The 21,271-nt window shown below is 44.2% G+C and overlaps 2 protein-coding genes across 3 annotated transcripts in view; one reads left to right on the top strand and one right to left on the bottom strand.

Annotated features, from left to right (window-relative positions):
* Positions 1–6,365, top strand: part of azi2 (5-azacytidine induced 2) — a 9,197-nt gene extending 2,832 nt beyond the window's left edge. The window contains exons 3-8 of one of the 2 annotated variants that reach the window (XM_034297976.2): positions 199–315; positions 1,242–1,341; positions 2,001–2,143; positions 2,262–2,323; positions 3,518–3,636; positions 4,795–6,365. In XM_034297976.2, coding sequence (XP_034153867.1) covers positions 199–315; positions 1,242–1,341; positions 2,001–2,143; positions 2,262–2,323; positions 3,518–3,636; positions 4,795–5,123 — 870 coding nt within the window. In that variant the 3' untranslated portion in view covers positions 5,124–6,365. Of the gene's footprint in view, positions 1–198; positions 316–1,241; positions 1,342–2,000; positions 2,144–2,261; positions 2,324–3,514; positions 3,637–4,794 lie in introns of both variants that reach the window. The other variant, XM_034297975.2, reaches the window with a different exon arrangement.
* Positions 6,366–6,914: 549 nt separating this feature from the next.
* Positions 6,915–18,349, bottom strand: cmc1 (C-x(9)-C motif containing 1). The gene is made up of 4 exons (XM_026909662.3): positions 18,190–18,349; positions 14,339–14,431; positions 7,664–7,754; positions 6,915–7,386 (listed from the first exon to the last, which is right to left on the bottom strand). Exons 1-4 carry the CDS (start codon positions 18,206–18,208, stop codon positions 7,266–7,268), a joined length of 324 nt encoding a protein of 107 aa, XP_026765463.1. The 5' UTR covers positions 18,209–18,349; the 3' UTR covers positions 6,915–7,265.
* Positions 18,350–21,271: the final 2,922 nt, after the last annotated feature.

The raw sequence follows: 21,271 nt of genomic DNA, 5'->3' as shown, positions 1-21,271 counted from the left end.
CCAATAATTAAGGAGCTCAAGGTGAATCTTACCTGTCAGTTTACCTGATGTCAAGCTCCGCCCACAAACACACCTGCAACAAACCTGCAGCTCGGGTCAGTGTGTACTCAGAGTCAGGAATGCAGCCTTGTTGTTGTGTTAAAGGTGTGTGTGTCTATATGTGTGTGTACATGTGTACGTGTATGTGTGTGTGTTCAGGTGTTCAGACCTGAAGCTCCTCCCTCTGAAGGGCCGCAGTACATGAATAAAGCATTCAGTGCGTATCGGGGAATCTACATGGAGAAGAAAGACCTCCAGGCCGAGCTCAACAAACTGGTACACACACACACATACACACACACACACACACACACACACATATATATACACACACATACACACACACACACACACACACACACATACACACACACACACACACACACACACACACATATATACACACACACACATACACACACACATATATATATATATATACACACACACACACACAGAGTGAGGATGTACACCCTAGCAAGAAATAAACATTAACATTAATGGTAGAATCTAGTGAACTTTAACTACACTACAAAGGTATTAAATATAATTAAACTAGCAGCAGGGACGAGGATTCAGGATTCAGTGTTCAGGATTCAGCGTTCAGGATTCAGTGTTCAGGATTCAGCGTTCAGGATTCAGTGTTCAGGATTCAGCGTTCAGGATTCAGTGTTCAGGATTCAGTGTTCAGGATTCAGGATTCAGCGTTCAGGATTCAGCGTTCAGGATTCAGCGTTCAGGATTCAGCGTTCAGGATTCAGCGTTCAGGATTCAGCGTTCAGGATTCAGTGTTCAGGATTCAGTGTTCAGGATTCAGCGTTCAGGATTCAGTGTTCAGGATTCAGGATCAGTTGCAGTCCAGAACACACCTCAGATGAAGCGCTCAGTTGAACAGAAACCGACATGGAGAAGAGATTATCACAGGGAGATGGACACCATATCACCCCTGAGTCACATGACTACCCCTGAGTCACATGACCACCCCGATATACTACGCCTCCTCATTATAGCCTATAGTGTGCTTAATTACTTGATGCAGTATTTACTTCTCTTTACTCCAGCTAATGCCACACACTACACACAGCGCACACATCTGTAACTGTACACTGCAGCTGTAATGTGTGGTTTGGGAAGTATTAAGTGTGTGTACGTGTGTGTGTGTGTGTGTGTGTGTGTGTGCGTGCGTGCGCGCGTGTGTGTAGAAGAAGGAGCGAGCCGAGTCGGAGAAGATTTTAACTGAGCAGCTGCAGGCGAAGGAGCTGGAACTGCTGCAGCTCAGATCAGAGATGGAGACCAGCCAGGGTAACACACACTATACACACACACACACACACACACACACACTATACACACACACACACACACTATATACACACACACACACACACACACACACACACTATACACTACACACACTATACACACACACACACACACACACACACTATACACACACACACACACACTATATAAACACACACACACACACACACACTATACACTACACACACTATACACACACACACACACACACCTACACACACTATACACACACACACACACACACTATACACTACACACACTATACTATACACACACACACACAGTATACACTACATATACTATACACACACACACACACACTATACACACACACACACACTATACACACACACACACACTATACACTACACACACTATACTATACACACACACACACACACACACACACACACACAGTATACACTACACACACACACACACACACACACACACACAGTATACACTACACACACACACACACACACACACACATACTATACACTACATACACTATACACACACTACAGTTTCCAGTGCTGTATGTAGGAACCCAGGCCCTGATGTGTGTGTGCGCGTGTGTGTGCGCGTGTGTGTGCGCGTGTGTGTGCGCGTGTGTGTGTGCGCGTTTCTGTGTGCAGTGATGAAGAGTCTGAGTGAGACGCAGGATTACTGGCACGTGAATCGAGAGAGCAGTGACGTGCAGATACACACTCTACAGGAGGAAGTGCAGAGACTCCGACTGGAAAACAGCCACTTACACACACTCTGCACCCTCCGACAGGTCTGTGCATGCATGCATGCGTGTGTGTGTGTGTGTGTGTGTGTGCGAGCGTGCGTGTGTGTACTTTACACATTACTGTATGATTCTTTGTGTGTGTATTTGTTATGTTTGTGTACAGGACGTGTCTGAGAGCTCGGTGAAGAACGATGAGATCCAGCAGGGGGCGCCACCGTACTGCAGGTATTACACTACCCTGTGTCTGTGTGTGTGTGTGTGTGTGTGTGTGTGTGTGTGTGTGTGTGTGTCACTCATAAACCAAGCATACACACTAAAAAGTGTACATTTGTCTAATGTGAGTGTGTATGTGACACACACCCCGAGGCCACGCCTTATTCACACACTCCAAATATGAGCTCCCTTTATTACAGATTTATTTATTTATTTATTTATTCATAATAATTTGTCATTTGAGTAGAGTTGTATAATTTACATGATCTTGTGTGTTATAAAATGTTCTGACTGTAAGTTATTTTATGGCTGCAGTTGTAGAGGGTCGGTGACATCATCTAAAAATCATTATTTCAGTGATTAATGGTGTGCGCGTGCGCGCGTGCGTGCGTGTGTGTGCGTGCGTGTATGTGCGTGCGTGTGTGCGCGCGCGTGCGTGTGTGTGCGTGCGTGTGCGTGCGTGCGTGTGTGTGTGTGTGTGTGTGTGCAGTTTTGTATGATTATTTTTAGGAGTTTATTTATTACAGCTGAACAGAAACGTTTTTATTTGCAACAATGAATTTTTGTATTTTAAGTCATAAATATTAAACATTAAATATTAAATACACTGCTTATGTACTGAATTAAATACTCCATACTGATATTACATACTTTATACATATATAAGACTTTAATAAATATTTAGATATTAAATTAAATCTTTATATATTACATTAAACTGTGTTTCATATTTATTTAATATAAATTGAATTATTGTATAATAAATTATTTACATATATCTACACTATAATATAAATACTAAGATATAATCTGATTATATATTACTCATGTATTTATTTAAATTCTGAAAAATTAATTAAATGCTCAGAATTTTTGTAATTATTTTTGTATTGTGTTTACAGTTTTAATTTAGATTAAAAGATATTAATTAATGTTCTTTAAGACTTTGTTTAAAGCTGATCAGCAGAGTGAGCGCAGAGATTACTGAAACAGTTCACACGTGTTGTTATGTTTTACTCTAAAAACACACACACACACTCGCGCACACGCACACACACACACACACACACACACACACACATTCACACACACTCTTGCACACACACATAATGCACATAGTCGTAGTTTTTAAATTTAATAGACAGTTTGTTGACTTAATACTGTGTGTGTGTGTGTGTGTGTGTGTGTGTGTGTGTGTGTTAGCAGGCCTGCAGTAATGAGTGTGTATGAGGACGTGCGCAGTGAAGTGTCCCGTCTATACACACTGGTGAGAAATCAGAGTGAACTGATGAAGAAACTCAGAGACAGACCTGCACTGAAGAGAGGTACACACACACACACACACACACACACACACACACTCACACTCACTCACACTCACACACACTCACACTCACTCACACTCACTCGCACACACTCACACACGCACACACACACACACACACACACTCACACTCACTCGCACACTCACACACACACACACACACACACACACACACACACTCTCACACACACACACACACACACACACTCACACACACACACTCACTCTCACACTCACACACACTCACTCGCACACTCACACACGCACACACACACACACACACACACTCACACTCACTCGCACACTCACACACACACACACTCACACACGCACACACACACTCACACACGCACACACACACTCACACTGACACACACACACACACACACACAAATATTATAATCACATTCTCTTTTAGAAATGGGAAACGTTTAGAAGGTGAACTTATCATTTATATAAGATTGAAGTAACCTGTATGCGCATTGTTTTGAATATTCGTGTCTGTGTGTGTGTGTGTGTGTGTGTGTCTGTGTGTGTGTGTGTCTGTGTGTGTGTGTGTCTGTGTGTGTGTGTGTGTTCAGTTTGAACCGTTTTTCAGCACAGGAAGTTTTAGTCATATACTCACCGTCCTAAACTTGTCTAATGCCAGAAAGTGTAAATATATAAATACTCTTATGTGTGTATGGTTAATTATAAAAGCAGTAAAGTATGTGTGTGCGCGCTCGTGCGCTAGACTGTGTGTGTGTGTGTGTGTGTGTGTGTGTGTGTGTGTGTGGTTCCCTTTTTCTGCGTGCCGCTGGAACAGGACGTCTCTCTGAGTGCTGAGTGTTTGCTGTGTGAATATTTCTGTTATATCTGATTAGAAGGTGTGTAAGAGCGAGAGAATGGGTGTGTAAATCACAGGGAGAACACACACACACACACACACACACACACACACACACACACACACACTGAGACGCTGTCTGTCTGTGTATGTATCTGTGTATAAAGATCTCTGTGAAGGCGCTCTGTCTCACGCTGAAGATAGAAAAATCAACAAAACCACAGACAGACAGACAGACAGACAGATTATGTGTGTGTACAGATGTTTCACCTCTAAATGTACAGTGTGTGTGTGTGTGTGTGTGTGTGTGTGTGTGTGTGTGTGTGTGTGTAGCCGCTTCAGCTCTTCCTGTTCAGTGTTTGGATGATGTGGAGAAAAACCATTCACCGGTCCGAGCTCCAGTTCCCCGCCCCCCCAGCGCCCCGCCATTCCACGTTGCCCCACCCCCCGGAACCTCATACGCAGAGAACTGGAAGGAGGCGTGGCCTCTAAACCGCCCCTCCCCTTTAGGAAGCCCTGCTGGCCCGCCCATTCCACTTCAGCACGCTGCTTCTTCATTGGACGATGGCTCCTGGTCTATCCCCGCCCACCCTATGCCTGACAACCCCCTGTTCTGGGAGGGGCCAAAGACCAGCAGCGCCGAATGGTCCAAGCCGTACTGACGGACAGGCGACTCGTCCAATCACATCCTGCCTTAAGACCGCCGCCCAGACTGAGATACCTCACACTGCTCTCACCCGGGCCTGTACATACACTTCCAGTGTGTGTGTGTGTGTGTGTGTGTGTGTGTGTGTGTGTGTGTGTGTGTGTGTGTGTGTGTGTGTGTGTGTGTGTGTGTGTGTGTGTGTGTGTGTGTGTGTGTGTGTGTGTGTATGAGAGAATCCTATAATTGTGATTTAGCTGTGTTAAAGTCTAAATTCTCTTTCCTGTGTTGTTGTTTTGATTCTCATGACCGTGAACGAAGGCTTCGGTTCTCTCGGCTCTGTTCCAATCCTGTGTTTAATGTGCCCTAGTCGACTTCCCCTTGGCCACTTTAGGGGCTGTTCCGCGTTTATTATGTTCGTTAGATGAGGACTAAGTGAACATCAGTGTAGGCTTCAGGATTAAATTTACCCAGAAGGCACTGGAAATTAATTTGTGAGTTTCTAAAAATAATTACTATAAAAAACTGTTTTGTTTCTATTCAATCCGTTTCTATTGAATTATTATTTTAAAAATGGAAAGTTAAAGCTAGTTAGTTAGTTAACCTCAGACCTAAAGGGTGCACTGGTGTGTTAGCTAAACATAATTAGCTAGCTAGCAAGCTAATAGCTCTTTTATAAATGAGGGATAAAAACTAGGGTAGCTTTGTAGCTTCTGTAACGTACAGAAGGGAAGAGCTTTAAGTGAGTCGGGGGGGGGGGGGGGGGGGGGCACTTACTTTTGAACTCCATGTGCAAATTACATCTCTAATATACTTGTGTGTGTGAGAGAGAGAGATAGATTTATGTGATATTGTGAGTTGATCAGGGTGTGTAAACAGGAATCGGAGCACAGGGTGCGTGTGTGTGTGTGTGTGTGTGTGTGTGTGTGTGTGTGTGTGTTGTTGTAAATGCAGAATGTTCTGGAACATCTGTGTGTAAAAGTTGTGTTCACACTGACACACTCCTAGTGCTGTACGGAAGCGTGTTAATGTGCTAAATGAAGGATCCGTGCGTGTGTGTGTGCGTGCGTGTGTGTGCGTGTGTGTGTGCGTGTGTGTGCGTGTGTGTGTGCATGTGTCTCACACTCCGTATCGTATTATTTTATTCGATGTGTGTGTTTGGTTGTCGGCGTCGGCGTCGTGCCGAAATGCAATGTACAGCTGATGTGGAGTGTTTTCTAGCTCGGCTCTCTTTGTAAATATTAAAGTCAGATGAACGTCAGAGTTTGTGTTTATTTACAAATTCACAAAACTTCATCTGAGTAAAAAATACACAACAGCTCTGTTTCATTCTTACACTGAGGCGTAAAATTACATCCTGCTTTCAGTTATATTTGTTTACACTGAAGTTCAGATGCTGATTTTTATCTTCATTTATTTCATAAAATAAAATTATTTCATTATCCATTAAAAATCAAAAATCTATTCATTGGTCTATTCATTACTCATCAAAAATCACCTAAAAATTTATTCATTTTACACTAATATAGATTATATATCATATGTATTTCTTTTTTATTATTATTTTATATCAAGTTAGACTTTGATCATTTTTAATGTATTTTTTTAATAATTGGGCTTTTCAGGTTTCAGTTTCCCATCAACATTTTCTCTGAAATGCAAAACGGTCAAAGGTCACGGTGTTTATTCAGACGTCTCGTCTCTTTAACACCACACCACACACTCCTGAACCTTTTAATCACATTATACATCATCAGAGAATGAATGTGTTCACACACACACACACACACACACACACACACACACAGAATGAGGTTTATTACATTTATTAACTCACATCATTTAAAAAAGATAGACACAGCTCATTCCCCTGCTGCTGGAAACTGTGTGTGTTTCACTTTCAAACAAAACTGATGATCCCGCAAAAGAATAAGAAAAAAAAAAAAACAATCAGAACAAAATAATAAGTGCATTCTAAAAAAAAAAAAAAAAATGTGTGTGTGTGTGTGTGTGAGAGAGAGAGTCCCAGCGGAGGAAATTCCATCTGATGTGATTAAAACTCTCTCTATGAATTTATATGAGGTTTAGTCATGAATATAAACAGCAGTGTGTGTGTGTGTGTGTGTGTGTGTGTGTGTGTGTGTGTGTGTGAGAGAGAGATCTACATGCTGGTGGGTAATCGGTGCGCTCTGTGTTTGGCGGAGATGCCGGTGCGCTCGTACTCCTGCTTCTCCTTGATGTACTGCTGCTTACACTCCTCATAGAACGCCGGATCTGTGTAACTGAACACACGACATCACATCAGTGTGGGTCTAAAACACACACACACACACACACACACACACACACACAACCTGACACACATGGACACACACTAACTCCTAGATTAGACTCCTTACATATTGTCTTCTGATTTATTTATTTTTTTTATTATAAATACACACCGCTGCCCCCTGCTGGTGTGGAGAGTTTTTTCCTCTCATGGGAATAGGAATACTTTTGAAGACCACACACACACACACACACACACACACACACACACACACACTGTGGACTCACTGTTTGGTGAGACACTGTTTCATAGCGTTATTTTCCTCTCTGCATTTCACCACCATGAGCAGCCCGCTGTCCTTACAGCACTTTGTGAACGCTGACAAACACAAAATACACAAAATAGTGTTATTGTTAAATTCACTCTCATCACACGTATACAGAGGGCTCCAGAACTCCACCATCTTAGGAGAAACAACTGTTTGGATCAGTTCTAAAATCCAATCAGTTCATCTGCTGATTACAATCGTAACTCCACATAAATCCTACGAACATTAAACCACTCGTTCTTTAGATACCGCGCTGAAGAGAATCTCGGACGGACGGATGGACAGACGGATGGACAGACAACCCGATAACATAAAAGACATAAAAAACTGCGGATCTTTTATTTACAGAACTTGCAGAATATGTCCACCATTTTTCTTTATACACAAATTCCCAGGAGTAGAATTATTTGGATTGGTTCCTGCTTCTCTGCTCAGATACATAACGGTGCGTAAAAATATAAAAGCGTACATTAACCATGTGATGCTGGACTTACGGGACTCTGTACATCATATAAACATCAAATGTGTACGAGTTTTCAGTGTTTCACCCCAACAGTGTGGATCCATTCAGTCTCTTTTACAGCTCTTTACACGAGGAGTTCAAATCCTGCCGCAGGTTTCACCTGGAAATGACATCATCCCTTTCTCCACAGGTAACCTTAGCTTAGACTCCAATCAGGGCGTCTAGACTCCTAGATTAGACTCCAATCAGGGCGTCTAGACTCCTAGATTAGACTCCAATCAGGGCGTCTAGACTCATAGATTAGACTCCAATCAGAGCACCTAGACTCCTAGATTAGACTCCAATGTGGCGTCTAGACTAATAGATTAGACTCCAATGTGGCGTCTAGACTCCTAGATTAGACTCCAATCAGAGCACCTAGACTCGTAGATTAGACTCCAGTTGGATATACTGACATTGTGTTTATATGTACAGCTCACATCCTGCTATACCTTCATATACTATCTCATCATATATAACATCATCACAGCTTTAACATCAGCCAGAAGTGAAACTGCCAAAAATATAACAAGAAGTAAAGCCACAAACTGTCGTCCTGTAGTGCGGCTCGGCGTATCACCCCATCCACTTCCTCTCTTACTGAAATACACTCCGCTCTGTGTGTGTGTGTGTGTGTGTGTGTGGTTAGGATAAAGGTGTTCATTAACACTGTCCCGTTTCCCTCTGTGGGACACACGCACTACAGCGGGGTTAAGTGAAGAGAAGTGAAGTGAAGTGACGTGTGGCCAAGTGTGGTGACCCAGACTCGGAATTTGTGCTCTGCATTTAACCCAACCAAGTGCGCGTGCACGCACACACACACGCACACACACACACACACACACACACACACACACACAGTAGTGAACACACACCCAAAGCAGTGTGCAGTGCTGGGGAGCAGTTGGGGGTTCGGTGCCTTGCTCAAGGGTCTCACCTCAGTGGTGGTATTGAGGGTGGGAGAGACGCTGGTCATTCACTCCCCCACCTACAATCCCTGAGACTCGAACCCACAACCTTCAGGTTCACCTTCTCTATCTATTAGGCCACGACTGCCCCCAAGCAACACTAGCGCGGGGTTAAGTGGCGCACTACGGCGGGGTTAAGTAGCGCGCACTACGGCGGGGTTAAGTGGCGCACTACGGCGGGGTTGAGTGGCGCACTACGGCGGGGTTGAGTGGCGCGCTCTACGGCGGGGTTGAGTGGCGCACTACGGCGGGGTTAAGTGGCGCACTACGGCGGGGTTAAGTGGCGCTCTACGGCGGGGTTAAGTGGCGCTCTACGGCGGGGTTAAGTGGCGCACTACGGCGGGGTTAGGTGGCGCACTACGGCGGGGTTAGGTGGCGCACTACGGCGGGGTTAAGTGGCGCACTACGGCGGGGTTAGGTGGCGCACTACGGCGGGGTTAGGTGGCGCACTACGGCGGGGTTAAGTGGCGCACTACGGCGGGGTTAGGTGGCGCACTACGGCGGGGTTAGGTGGCGCACTACGGCGGGGTTAAGTGGCGCACTACGGCGGGGTTAAGTGGCGCACTACGGCGGGGTTAGGTGGCGCGCACTAGGGCGGGGTTAAGTAGCATGCACTACGGCGGGGTTGAGTAGCGCGCACTACGGCGGGGTTAAGTGGCGCACTACGGCGGGGTTAAGTAGCGCGCACTACGGCGGGGTTAAGTGGCGCTCTACGGCGGGGTTAAGTGGTGCACTACGGCGGGGTTAAGTAGCACGCACTACGGCGGGGTTAAGTAGCACGCACTACGGCGGGGTTAAGTGGCGCACTAGGGCGGGGTTAGGTGGCGCACTACGGCGGGGTTAAGTGGCGCACTACGGCGGGGTTAGGTGGCGCACTACGGCGGGGTTAGGTGGCGCACTACGGCGGGGTTAAGTGGCGCACTACGGCGGGGTTAGGTGGCGCGCACTAGGGCGGGGTTAAGTAGCATGCACTACGGCGGGGTTGAGTAGCGTGCACTACGGCGGGGTTGAGTAGCGCGCACTACGGCGGGGTTAAGTGGCGCACTACGGCGGGGTTAAGTAGCGCGCACTACAGCGGGGTTAAGTGGCGCACTAGGGCGGGGTTGAGTAGCGCGCACTACGGCGGGGTTAAGTGGCGCACTACGGCGGGGTTAAGTAGCGCGCACTACAGCGGGGTTAAGTGGCGCTCTACGGCGGGGTTAAGTGGTGCACTACGGCGGGGTTAAGTAGCACGCACTACGGCGGGGTTAAGTAGCACGCACTACGGCGGGGTTAAGTGGCGCACTAGGGCGGGGTTAAGTGGCGCACTACGGCGGGGTTAAGTAGCACGCACTACGGCGGGGTTAAGTAGCGCGCACTACGGCGGGGTTAAGTGGCGCACTACGGCGGGGTTAAGTGGCGCACTACGGCGGGGTTAAGTGGCGCACTACGGCGGGGTTAAGTGGCGCACTACGGCGGGGTTAAGTGAGACGGTTAACGAGGTCCTGCGCTAATTAACGCTCCGTCACTGCACACTGATTATTCCTGTACGACCGAATCACAGCGTCGTCTTTCATCTGCATGCACATGACACCCAGCAAAAGCAATTCCAGCACCCACACACCGACACTAATCTAATACATACATACACACACACACTAATCTAATACACTTATGCGCACACACGTTAATCTAATACATACACGCACACACCCTGACACTAATACCACACAAGTGCGCATGCGTGCACACAAACACACACACAAACCCTGACACACAAACACACACACAAACCCGGACACACAAACACAAACACACAAACACACACACACGCACGCACGCACGCACACACCCCATCACTGCGATTACAACTTTATTCTTTAAAAGTACACTCTTAGGGCTTATTTATACTGCTGTCTCCGCGTGTGTGTGGACGTTCACACGTGGTGATATATTCATACTTGCATGTAACATGAGTGTGTCCTCTAGGAGGCGCTGTTACATGAAACACACCAGAATGTACTGTATCAGACAGTGAGGAACGGCCGGGACAGCGCGAGTTCCGTGTCTCACTGTAGGAGTAATAAAGAGTAATAAAGAGAAGAGAACACGGGCATTAACGCTGTTCTGTAAAGTGTTCAGGAAAGAGACGTCGTGTGATGAATTATAACCCGAGTGAATTCTGACTGAAGGTGTTTCTGAAGGTGTTTCACGCGTCTGGACTCAGCGGTGTGAGCGGCTCTCGTATGGAAACACTTCAGTGTAACGTGTTTAACTCCACAGTCGTGTCCCTCACTGACTCACACAGCTTCAGTTTTTATGTGTACTGAGTGCTGTGTGTTTACTGCGAGTCTCAGTCACAGAGACGTGTTTATTAAAGACTAACACAGTGAACGTGTTTACACTCAGATTCACACACTGCGCGTTTCACCCGTTTCTGCTGTTCTAACGTTTCTAACGGTTTACACTTGCAGAAAGCAGTTTCACAGCACCAGCTCGTCTGTAGAAGACAGAAAGTTCCAGATGCAACGAGGGAAAATTTACTGTTTTTTAGCATTTTATTGTTTACACTTCAGATGTACTTTAAACAGTATTAATCTGAATTAATCAATATTAATCTGAATTTAATTAATCCTGCAATTAGAGGTCATGTGACTTTGTATTTCTTGCATTTTTTTGTATTCATACTTAAATTTGCATATATTTTATCTAAATGATTTATATGTTATTCGTTAATTGTAAAAGTGGCTTCATGGAAGAAATGTTTTATTTTATAACACCTGATTAACTTTATATTGAATTTTTTTTTTATGATGTCTTAATTTTACGCTTGTTCATTTTGCACTATTTATCTTTTATTTTTAATGTTAACTAGAAAAATGTTTACTTAAAGATGAAAGTCACTCAGTAATCTGTCTGTAAATGCAGGTTTGTGATAATTGAATATGTACATGTGTTTATTATCAGGACTTTAAGACGCAGAATTAGCATAAATAATGAAGTGTAGCTTAATAAACACTGAACAGCAGATTAATGAACTCACTGAGTGTGAAGTAGGTGTGTGCTGAGAATCAGTTAAACGACATGTGGTGATATTTACAGCGTGTGTGTGTGTGTGTGTGTGTGTGTGTGTGTTGTTCAGAGCGCTGACTGACGAACATGTTTACAGTGAAATAATAAAAATAAAATCTCGCCGTGTCTGAGAGAGAGAGGATTTTCTGAGAAGTTTAGCGTTTAGCACAGGTTTAGCGTTTCCCCCTCCGCGCTCACATTACCCACAATCCTTTGTTGTGCTATTTTCCCGTTTCAATCTCTTTCTTCCGGTCGGCCGAGCGGCGGCGGTGCAGCAGGGATTTCGCTCCAAACTCAATTAATTCTCACCTGATTAGAAACAAAGCAGAAATTCGACTCCATCGCGTCTCTCCAGCGGACGAGAAATCAATCAATCAGTGCAGATGTGATTTTCGGATTAAAGAAGCTCGACGCATAATTCAGCGCAGCGACGAGCCCGAGACCCGAATCTCCAGAGAGCTAACGGGCTCGTCTGTAAACAGCACACACAAACGCACACGCACACACACGCACACGCACACACACGCACACACACGCACGCACAGCTGAACAAGCGCTTTCTAAAGTACAGTACTCCAGACTAACTCCTCCATACGCAGGAATAACACTCTGTGTGTCGTGCTGTTAAAGGAAAATAATCAACAGCGGGGTGCTGTGATGAAGCGGAGTTACTGTTAGCACACTGACCATGATTTTCCTATAAAAACACGACCCTGAGGGAGTTATTCCTCTTATACCAACAATGGTAGTGTTTTTGTTTCCTAAAGAATCACACATCATACTTTTTATCCATTTATAGCTACATTTAATGTTCCTTCATCCTTAGTTTTATCTTTTTATAACCATTGTTTCTTTATTTCTTCATTTTTCTTTTTCATTGTTTATTTTCTTTCCCTTTGTTCTTTTCCCTCAACTTTCTTTCTTTCTTTTTTTCTTTCTTTCACTGATTGTGTACATCTTCACCCCTCTTACGTATCTTTTATTCCCTCACAGAACTCATTAAATCTGTTAAACTTTTTTTTTTTTTTTTTTTTAAACATAAGCTTTTTAAAAAGAACACTTTCATTTAACTTTCATTTTCATTCAACACAGTGAGGGTTCTCCCAGCGGTTCTCCGTCGCTCCAGAACATCAGCACGGCTCTGAGCACTCGCTGTGAGGTTCCCTACAGACGTCCCCTCTGAAGTGCACTACGTAGGGCACATATCAGGAAATCATCACTTCACACTTCGATGAAATGGATTTTTACAATAGTATTTTAACAGAAAACTGCAGCTGCACGCGCACACACACACACACACACACACACACACACACATACGCACATACACACACACACACATACACACACGTGCATGTGCAGGCGGAGGTGTGAAAGGCGAGCGCTGAAGGTGAGAAGGGGGGTTTCCAGTCACTGCATCAGTGAGTGTGTGTGTGTGTGTGTGTGTGTGTGTGTGTGTGTGCGTGTGTGTGCGTGTGTGTGTGTGTCCGCGTGGGCTGCAGGTGTCAATCTGAAATGAAGACGTGGTGTTAATCGGTCCAAACTAACCAAAGCGAGTGTGAACAGAGAGGTGATAAAGAACAATAACAAAACAACAAGCCAACGAATCACAGAGCTAAACACACACACAGAAACACACACACGCACAGAAACTCACACACACACACACACTGAGATAAACAAACCCACAGAGCAACACATGGATACACACACGTGAAGTGAGAAGTACATCACAGGAACACACAGTTTATGATGTTAGTAATGTGTACAGGACACAGCAGTGGGGTGCCAATACTTTTCCTATAGCAATCAATTTGTAACTGATTAACCGTTCTATATGAAAGTGTGTAACTGTGTGTGTGTCCCTGAAGAAAAAGGAGAAAATCTGTTTATTCCAAGCCCAGGAGGTGTTTTCTTTTGAAATACAGAATTGTGGAGTGCAGTGTGACTGCGTGCGTGTGCGCGTGCGTGCGTGTGTGTGTGTGTGTGCGTGCGTGCGTGTGTGCGTACGTGCGTGTGTGTGTGCGTGCGTGTGTGCGTACGTGCGTGCGCATGCGTGCGCGCGCGTGTGTGTGTGTGTTGCGCGCGTGTGTGTTGCGTGTGCGTGCGTTACCTTCGACGTGTTCGGCGCAGAGCTCTTTAGCTTTCTCTCTCATCATTTTCGGGATCAGGACGTCGCGCTCCACGTGTCTGAGGTGGGGCTCATCTGTGTCACACACACACACACACACACAGACACAGACACACAAAAATGAATGAATATTTTAGTGTAATTAATTAATCTCCTGTAATGTAAATGTGTAAATATTAAAGTGTTTAACAGAGTTTAACTCTCACTTTCTACATTTTATTACATGTTCAGTGCGGCGTACAATACAGCGTACGACACGGCGTACAATACGGAGTACAATACGGCGTACAATACAGCGTACGACACGGCGTACAATACGGAGTACGACACGGCGTACAATACGGCGTACAATACGGCGTACGACACGGCGTACAATACGGCGTACAATACAGCGTACGATACAGCGTACAATACAGCGTACGATACAGCGTACAATACAGCGTACAATACGGAGTACAATGCGGAGTACAATACAGCGTACGATACAGCGTACAATACAGCGTACGATACAGCGTACAATACAGCGTACAATACAGCGTACAATACGGAGTACAATGCGGAGTACAATACGGCGTACAACACGGCGTACGATACGGCGTACGATACGGAGTACAATACGGAGTACGACACAGCGTACGACACGGCGTACAATACGGAGTACAATACAGTGTACGACACGGCGTACAATACGGCGTACGATACAGCGTACAATACAGCGTACAATACAGCGTACGATACAGCGTACAATACAGCGTACAATACAGCGTACAATACGGAGTACAATGCGGAGTACAATACGGCGTACAACACGGCGTACGATACGGCGTACGATACGGAGTACAATACGGAGTACGACACAGCGTACGACACGGCGTACAATACGGAGTACAATACAGTGTACGACACGGCGTACAATACGGCGTACGATACGGAGTACAATACAGCGTACAATACGGAGTACAATACAGTGTACGACACGGCGTACAATACGGCGTACGATACGGAGTACAATACAGCGTACAATACGGCGTACAATACAGCGTACGACACGGCGTACAATACGGCGTACGACACCGCGTACAATACGGAGTACAATACGGCGTACAATACGGCGTACAATACGGAGTACAATGCGGAGTACAACACGGCGTACAACACGGCGTACGATACGGAGTACAATACGGAGTACGACACAGCGTACGACACGGCGTACAATACGGAGTACAATACAGTGTACGACACGGCGTACAATACGGCATACGATACGGAGTACAATACAGCGTACGACACGGCGTACAATACGGCGTACGACACGGCGTACAATACGGCATACGACACGGCGTACAATACGGAGTACAATACGGCGTACGACACGGCGTACAATACGGCGTACGACACGGCGTACGACACGGCGTACGACACGGCGTACGACACGGCGTACGACACGGCGTACAATACAGCGTACGATACAGCGTACAATACAGCGTACAATACGGAGTACAATGCGGAGTACAATGCGGAGTACAATACGGCGTACGACGCGGCGTACAATACGGCGTACAATACGGAGTACAATAAGGAGTACGACACAGCGTACGACACGGCGTACAATACGGAGTACAATACAGTGTACGACACGGCGTACAATACGGCGTACAACACGGCGTACAATACGGCGTACGACACGGCGTACGACACGGCGTACGACACGGCGTACGACACGGCGTACGACACGGCGTACAATACAGCGTACGACACGGCGTACAATACAGCGTACGACACGGCGTACAACACGGAGTACAATACAGCGTACAACACGGCGTACAACACGGAGTACAATACAGCGTACAACACGGAGTACAACACGGCGTACAATACGGCGTACAATACGGAGTACAATACAGCGTACGACACGGCGTACAACACGGAGTACAATACAGCGTACAACACGGAGTACAACACGGCGTACAATACGGCGTACAATACGGAGTACAATACAGCGTACGACACGGCGTACAATACGGAGTACAATACAGCGTACGACACGGCGTACAATACGGCGTACGACACGGCGTACAATACGGCGTACAATACGCCGTACAATACTGCGTACGACACGGCGTACAATACAGCGTACAACACGGAGTACAACACGGCGTACAATACGGAGTACAATACAGCGTACGACACGGCGTACAACACGGCGTACAATACGGCGTACAATACGGAGTACAATACAGCGTACGACACGGCGTACAATACGGCGTACGACACGGCGTACAATACGGCGTACGACACGGCGTACAATACGCCGTACGATACGGCGCACGACACGGCGCACGACACGGCGTACAATACGGCGTACGACACGGCGTACAATACAGCGTACGATACGGCGTACAATACGGAGTACAATACAGTATACGATACGGCGTACAATACAGCGTACAATACAGCGTACAACACGGCGTACGACACGGCGTACAAAACTGCGTACGACACGGCGTACAATACAGCGTACAATACGGCGTACAATATGGCGTACGACACGGCGTACAATACAGCATACGATACAGCGTACAATACGGAGTACAATACAGTATACGACACAGCGTACAATACAGCGTACAACACGGCGTACGACACGGCGTACAACACGGCGTACAATACGGCGTACAATACAGCGTACGACACGGCGTACAATACGGAGTACAATGCAGCGTACAATACTGCGTACAATGCGGCGTACAATGCAGCGTACGACACGGCGTACAATGCAGCGTACAATACTGCGTACGATACTGCGTACGATACGGCGTACGATACAGCGTACGACACGGCGTACGACATGGCGTACAATACTGCGTACAATACGGCGTACAATGCGGCGTACAATACGGCGTACAATACGGCGTATGATGCGGCGTACGATACGGCGTACAATACTGCGTACAATACGGCGTACAATGCAGCGTACAACACTGCGTACGACACTGCGTACGATACGGCGTACGATACGGCGTACGATACGGCGTACGACACGGCGAACAATACTGCGTACAATGCAGCGTACGATGCAGCGTACGATACGGCGTACGACACGGCGTACGACACGGCGTACAATATTGCGTACAATGCAGCGTACGATACAGCGTACAATGCAGCGTACGATACAGCGTTCAGTACAAGACGAAAGTGAAATATAGCTGCGAGCAGTCATTAAGGCCCCCACAGCTGTTTAACTCTTTTAGCAACTTTTATTATTACTTCTATTCTGATAAAACTCTATTTCATTATACATCTTTTTTCCTTCTTCACGTTTTGATATGCAAATGATTATAACGATCCAATGAATATGCAAATCAATCTGTGACGTCACCTGGAGACTTCTAGTGGCATGGGGAGCATTAGCCACTTTCCCCTGAACAGAGTCAACAGAGTTAGCATCACTGCTTTAGTTTACTTTCACTGTTAGGTCTGAATCTGTACACACTCTCCTACTGCTTTATTAATCATTATTCACCTGTTTACTCTGTGTGTGTGTGTGTGTGTGTGTGTGTGTGAGAGATATCAGCTCTGATTAATTATCTGTATTTTTTTTAAATGATTTATTGTAATACTGAGAGGACTGAAGAGCCGGTTTAGAGGAGCAGGTTTAGAGGAGCAGCACCATTAACAGGAAGCCATCAAGCTAAATAAACATTAGTGTTGTAGCTAGCTTAGCTTAGCTTAGCTTAGCTTAGCTCACCACCTAGCTAGCCCTGTTCGTGTTTGCTAATAAAGCATTGCCCCGGTGTTTAAGGCCGAGCTGTGCGCGGTGTGTGAGCTGTTACCTGGGTTTGAAGTCTCCATGAGTGAATTAATTATCTCACAGCTACACACTGCTCACTGTAACGCATTATAGCTCACACATGGCGACTTCACGCTCAATGTCACCCTGCAAACACGCGCTGATCCCGCCTCCTGCGCTCTGATTGGTCAGCAGGGCGCACACGCAAACCCTCCGCTGATTGGACAGAAAAGCTTCACTTCCGCATACGTCACCAATAAGCTTCTACAGGGACGAAGACGGCTGATGGCTTTGTACACAAAACTATAAAAGAAATTAATTGTTAGTGATTTAGGATAAGCAGTTTCACAGACATAAAATTAAAACTGTCTTTTAAACTGAGTGTTTATATTATTGTTCAATTTATTGTTTATTATTATTATTATTATTATTAGTGTACTATCCAGTCTCAGAGGGTAAATTTACTCTTTAAATGGTTGTAAATATTTTCTTATTCTCTGATCTGGACACAGATTTCACAGTCTTTGCCTTTTATCTATTAAACTTTTAGTATTAATAATTGAATAGATGCACAACTGTTGTCTGTTTTTCAGCTTATAAACATCCTGCATTTTAATATTTAATTATAAAGTTCATTTTACAGTCTCGAGATTTTCTGTTTAAGTTTTCTGTGTGAAAGTTCAAATGTGAATTATTATTAAAGTTAGTTACTGAGCTTCTGTCTGTGCCAAAGCAAAGTTCAGCTAATCAATACTGTAGTCTAATCAACACTAATCAATACTAATCAATACTAATCAATACTGTAGTCTAATCAACACTAATCAATACTAATCAATACTAATCAATACTGTAGTCTAATCAACACTAATCAATACTAATCAATACTAATCAATACTGTAGTCTAATCAACACTAATCAATACTAATCAATACTGTAGTCTAATCAACACTAATCAATACTAATCAATACTAATCAATACTGTAGTCTAATCAACACTAATCAATACTAATCAATACTAATCAATACTGTAGTCTAATCAACACTAATCAATACTAATCAATACTAATCAATACTGTAGTCTAATCAACACTAATCAATACTAATCAATACTGTAGTCTAATCAACACTAATCAATATGAATCAATACTGTAGTCTAATCAACACTAATCAACACTAATCAACACTAATCAATACTGTAGTCTAATCAACACTAATCAACACTAATCAACACTAATCAATACTGTAGTCTAATCAACACTAATCAATACTAATCAATACTAATCAATACTGTAGTCTAATCAACACTAATCAATATGAATCAATACTGTAGTCTAATCAACACTAATCAATACTAATCAATACTAATCAATACTGTAGTCTAATCAACACTAATCAATACTAATCAATACTAATCAATACTGTAGTCTAATCAACACTAATCAATATGAATCAATACTGTAGTCTAATCAACACTAATCAATACTAATCAATACTAATCAATACTGTAGTCTAATCAACACTAATCAATACTAATCAATACTAATCAATACTGTAGTCTAATCAATACTAATCAATACTGTAGTCTAATCAACACTAATCAATACTGTAGTACATTCCTCTTATACATATCATGCTTATTGATTTATTTATTTGTTTATTTGTTTGTTTGTTTGTTTGTACCTAATATATTTAATAAGCTAATAGTCTATATTTTAAATATAATAATTCAGTAAATATATTATAAAAGGTAGTGAGAGATACTGACTTCAATATTATATACAGTATTATATATAATATAGTCTATATAATATAATATATATAAACTATAAGTCTATATAATGTAATATCTATAAAATATAGATTATTGTACTGAACTGTGCAAAAGTATTAGCCACCTTTTATTTTTCAGTACAGCTGTTGTTACAGATGTTTACTTTATGACTTGTGCATTATTACATTTTATATTTGCAAACAAAAAACTATAACAGAGAAGTGTGTGTGTGTGTGTGTGTGTGTGTGTGTGTGTGTCAGTGAGCCAGCAGCGTGTGATGAACAGAAGCGAGTGAGAGTCAGAGTCTCCAACATCCTCAGAGAAAATTAACACTAATTTCCTTATAAACTGCACACACTGTAGCTGAGAACACTGCTACCGACTTTATTACTCTTTACTGTGACTTACAGTATTTTCAGCCAGAAATGTTTAATTTTATTATTTCTGAAAGCGTTATGTCAAGTGGCTTTCATTGTCATTTGAGCTGTATACATCTGGTTAGTACACAGTGAAATGAAACAACGTTCCTCCAAAGTTCCACCAAGATGCGACAGAAACAACACAGAACTACAGGAGACGCTATACATATTTACATAAAGTGCACAGTGCAAACATCACAATACACTATAATGACGACCAAAACGAGACAACGGGCACGGTGAGTCACAGCACAGTGATTTACAGCACAGTGAGTCACAGCACAGTGATTTACAGCACAGTGAGTCACAGCACAGTGATTTACAGCACAGTGAGTCACAGCACAGTGAGTCACAGCACAGTGATTTACAGCACAGTGAGTCACAGCACAGTGATTTACAGCACAGTGAGTCACAGCACAGTGATTTACAGCACAGTGAGTCACAGCACAGTGATTTACAGCACGGTGATTTACAGCACAGTGAGTCACAGCACAGTGAGTCACAGCACAGTGATTTACAGCACAGTGATTTACAGCACGGTGATTTACAGCACAGTGAGTCACAGCACAGTGATTTACAGCACAGTGAGTCACAGCACAGTGATTTACAGCACGGTGATTTACAGCACAGTGAGTCACAGCACAGTGATTTACAGCACAGTGAGTCACAGCACAGTGATTTACAGCACAGTGAGTCACAGCACAGTGATTTACAGCACAGTGAGTCACAGCACGGTGATTTACAGCACAGTGAGTCACAGCACAGTGAGTCACAGCACAGTGATTTACAGCACAGTGAGTCACAGCACAGTGATTTACAGCACAGTGAGTCACAGCACAGTGAGTCACAGCACAGTGATTTACAACACAATGATTTACAGCACAGTGAGTTACAGCACGGTGATTTACAGCACGGTGATTTACAGCACAGTGATT

The sequence above is a fragment of the Pangasianodon hypophthalmus genome, chromosome 22 (assembly GCF_027358585.1).
Source record: "Pangasianodon hypophthalmus isolate fPanHyp1 chromosome 22, fPanHyp1.pri, whole genome shotgun sequence".
In the NCBI taxonomy this organism is placed as follows: Eukaryota; Metazoa; Chordata; class Actinopteri; order Siluriformes; family Pangasiidae; genus Pangasianodon; species Pangasianodon hypophthalmus.
This window is presented reverse-complemented; position numbering and strand designations above follow the sequence as displayed.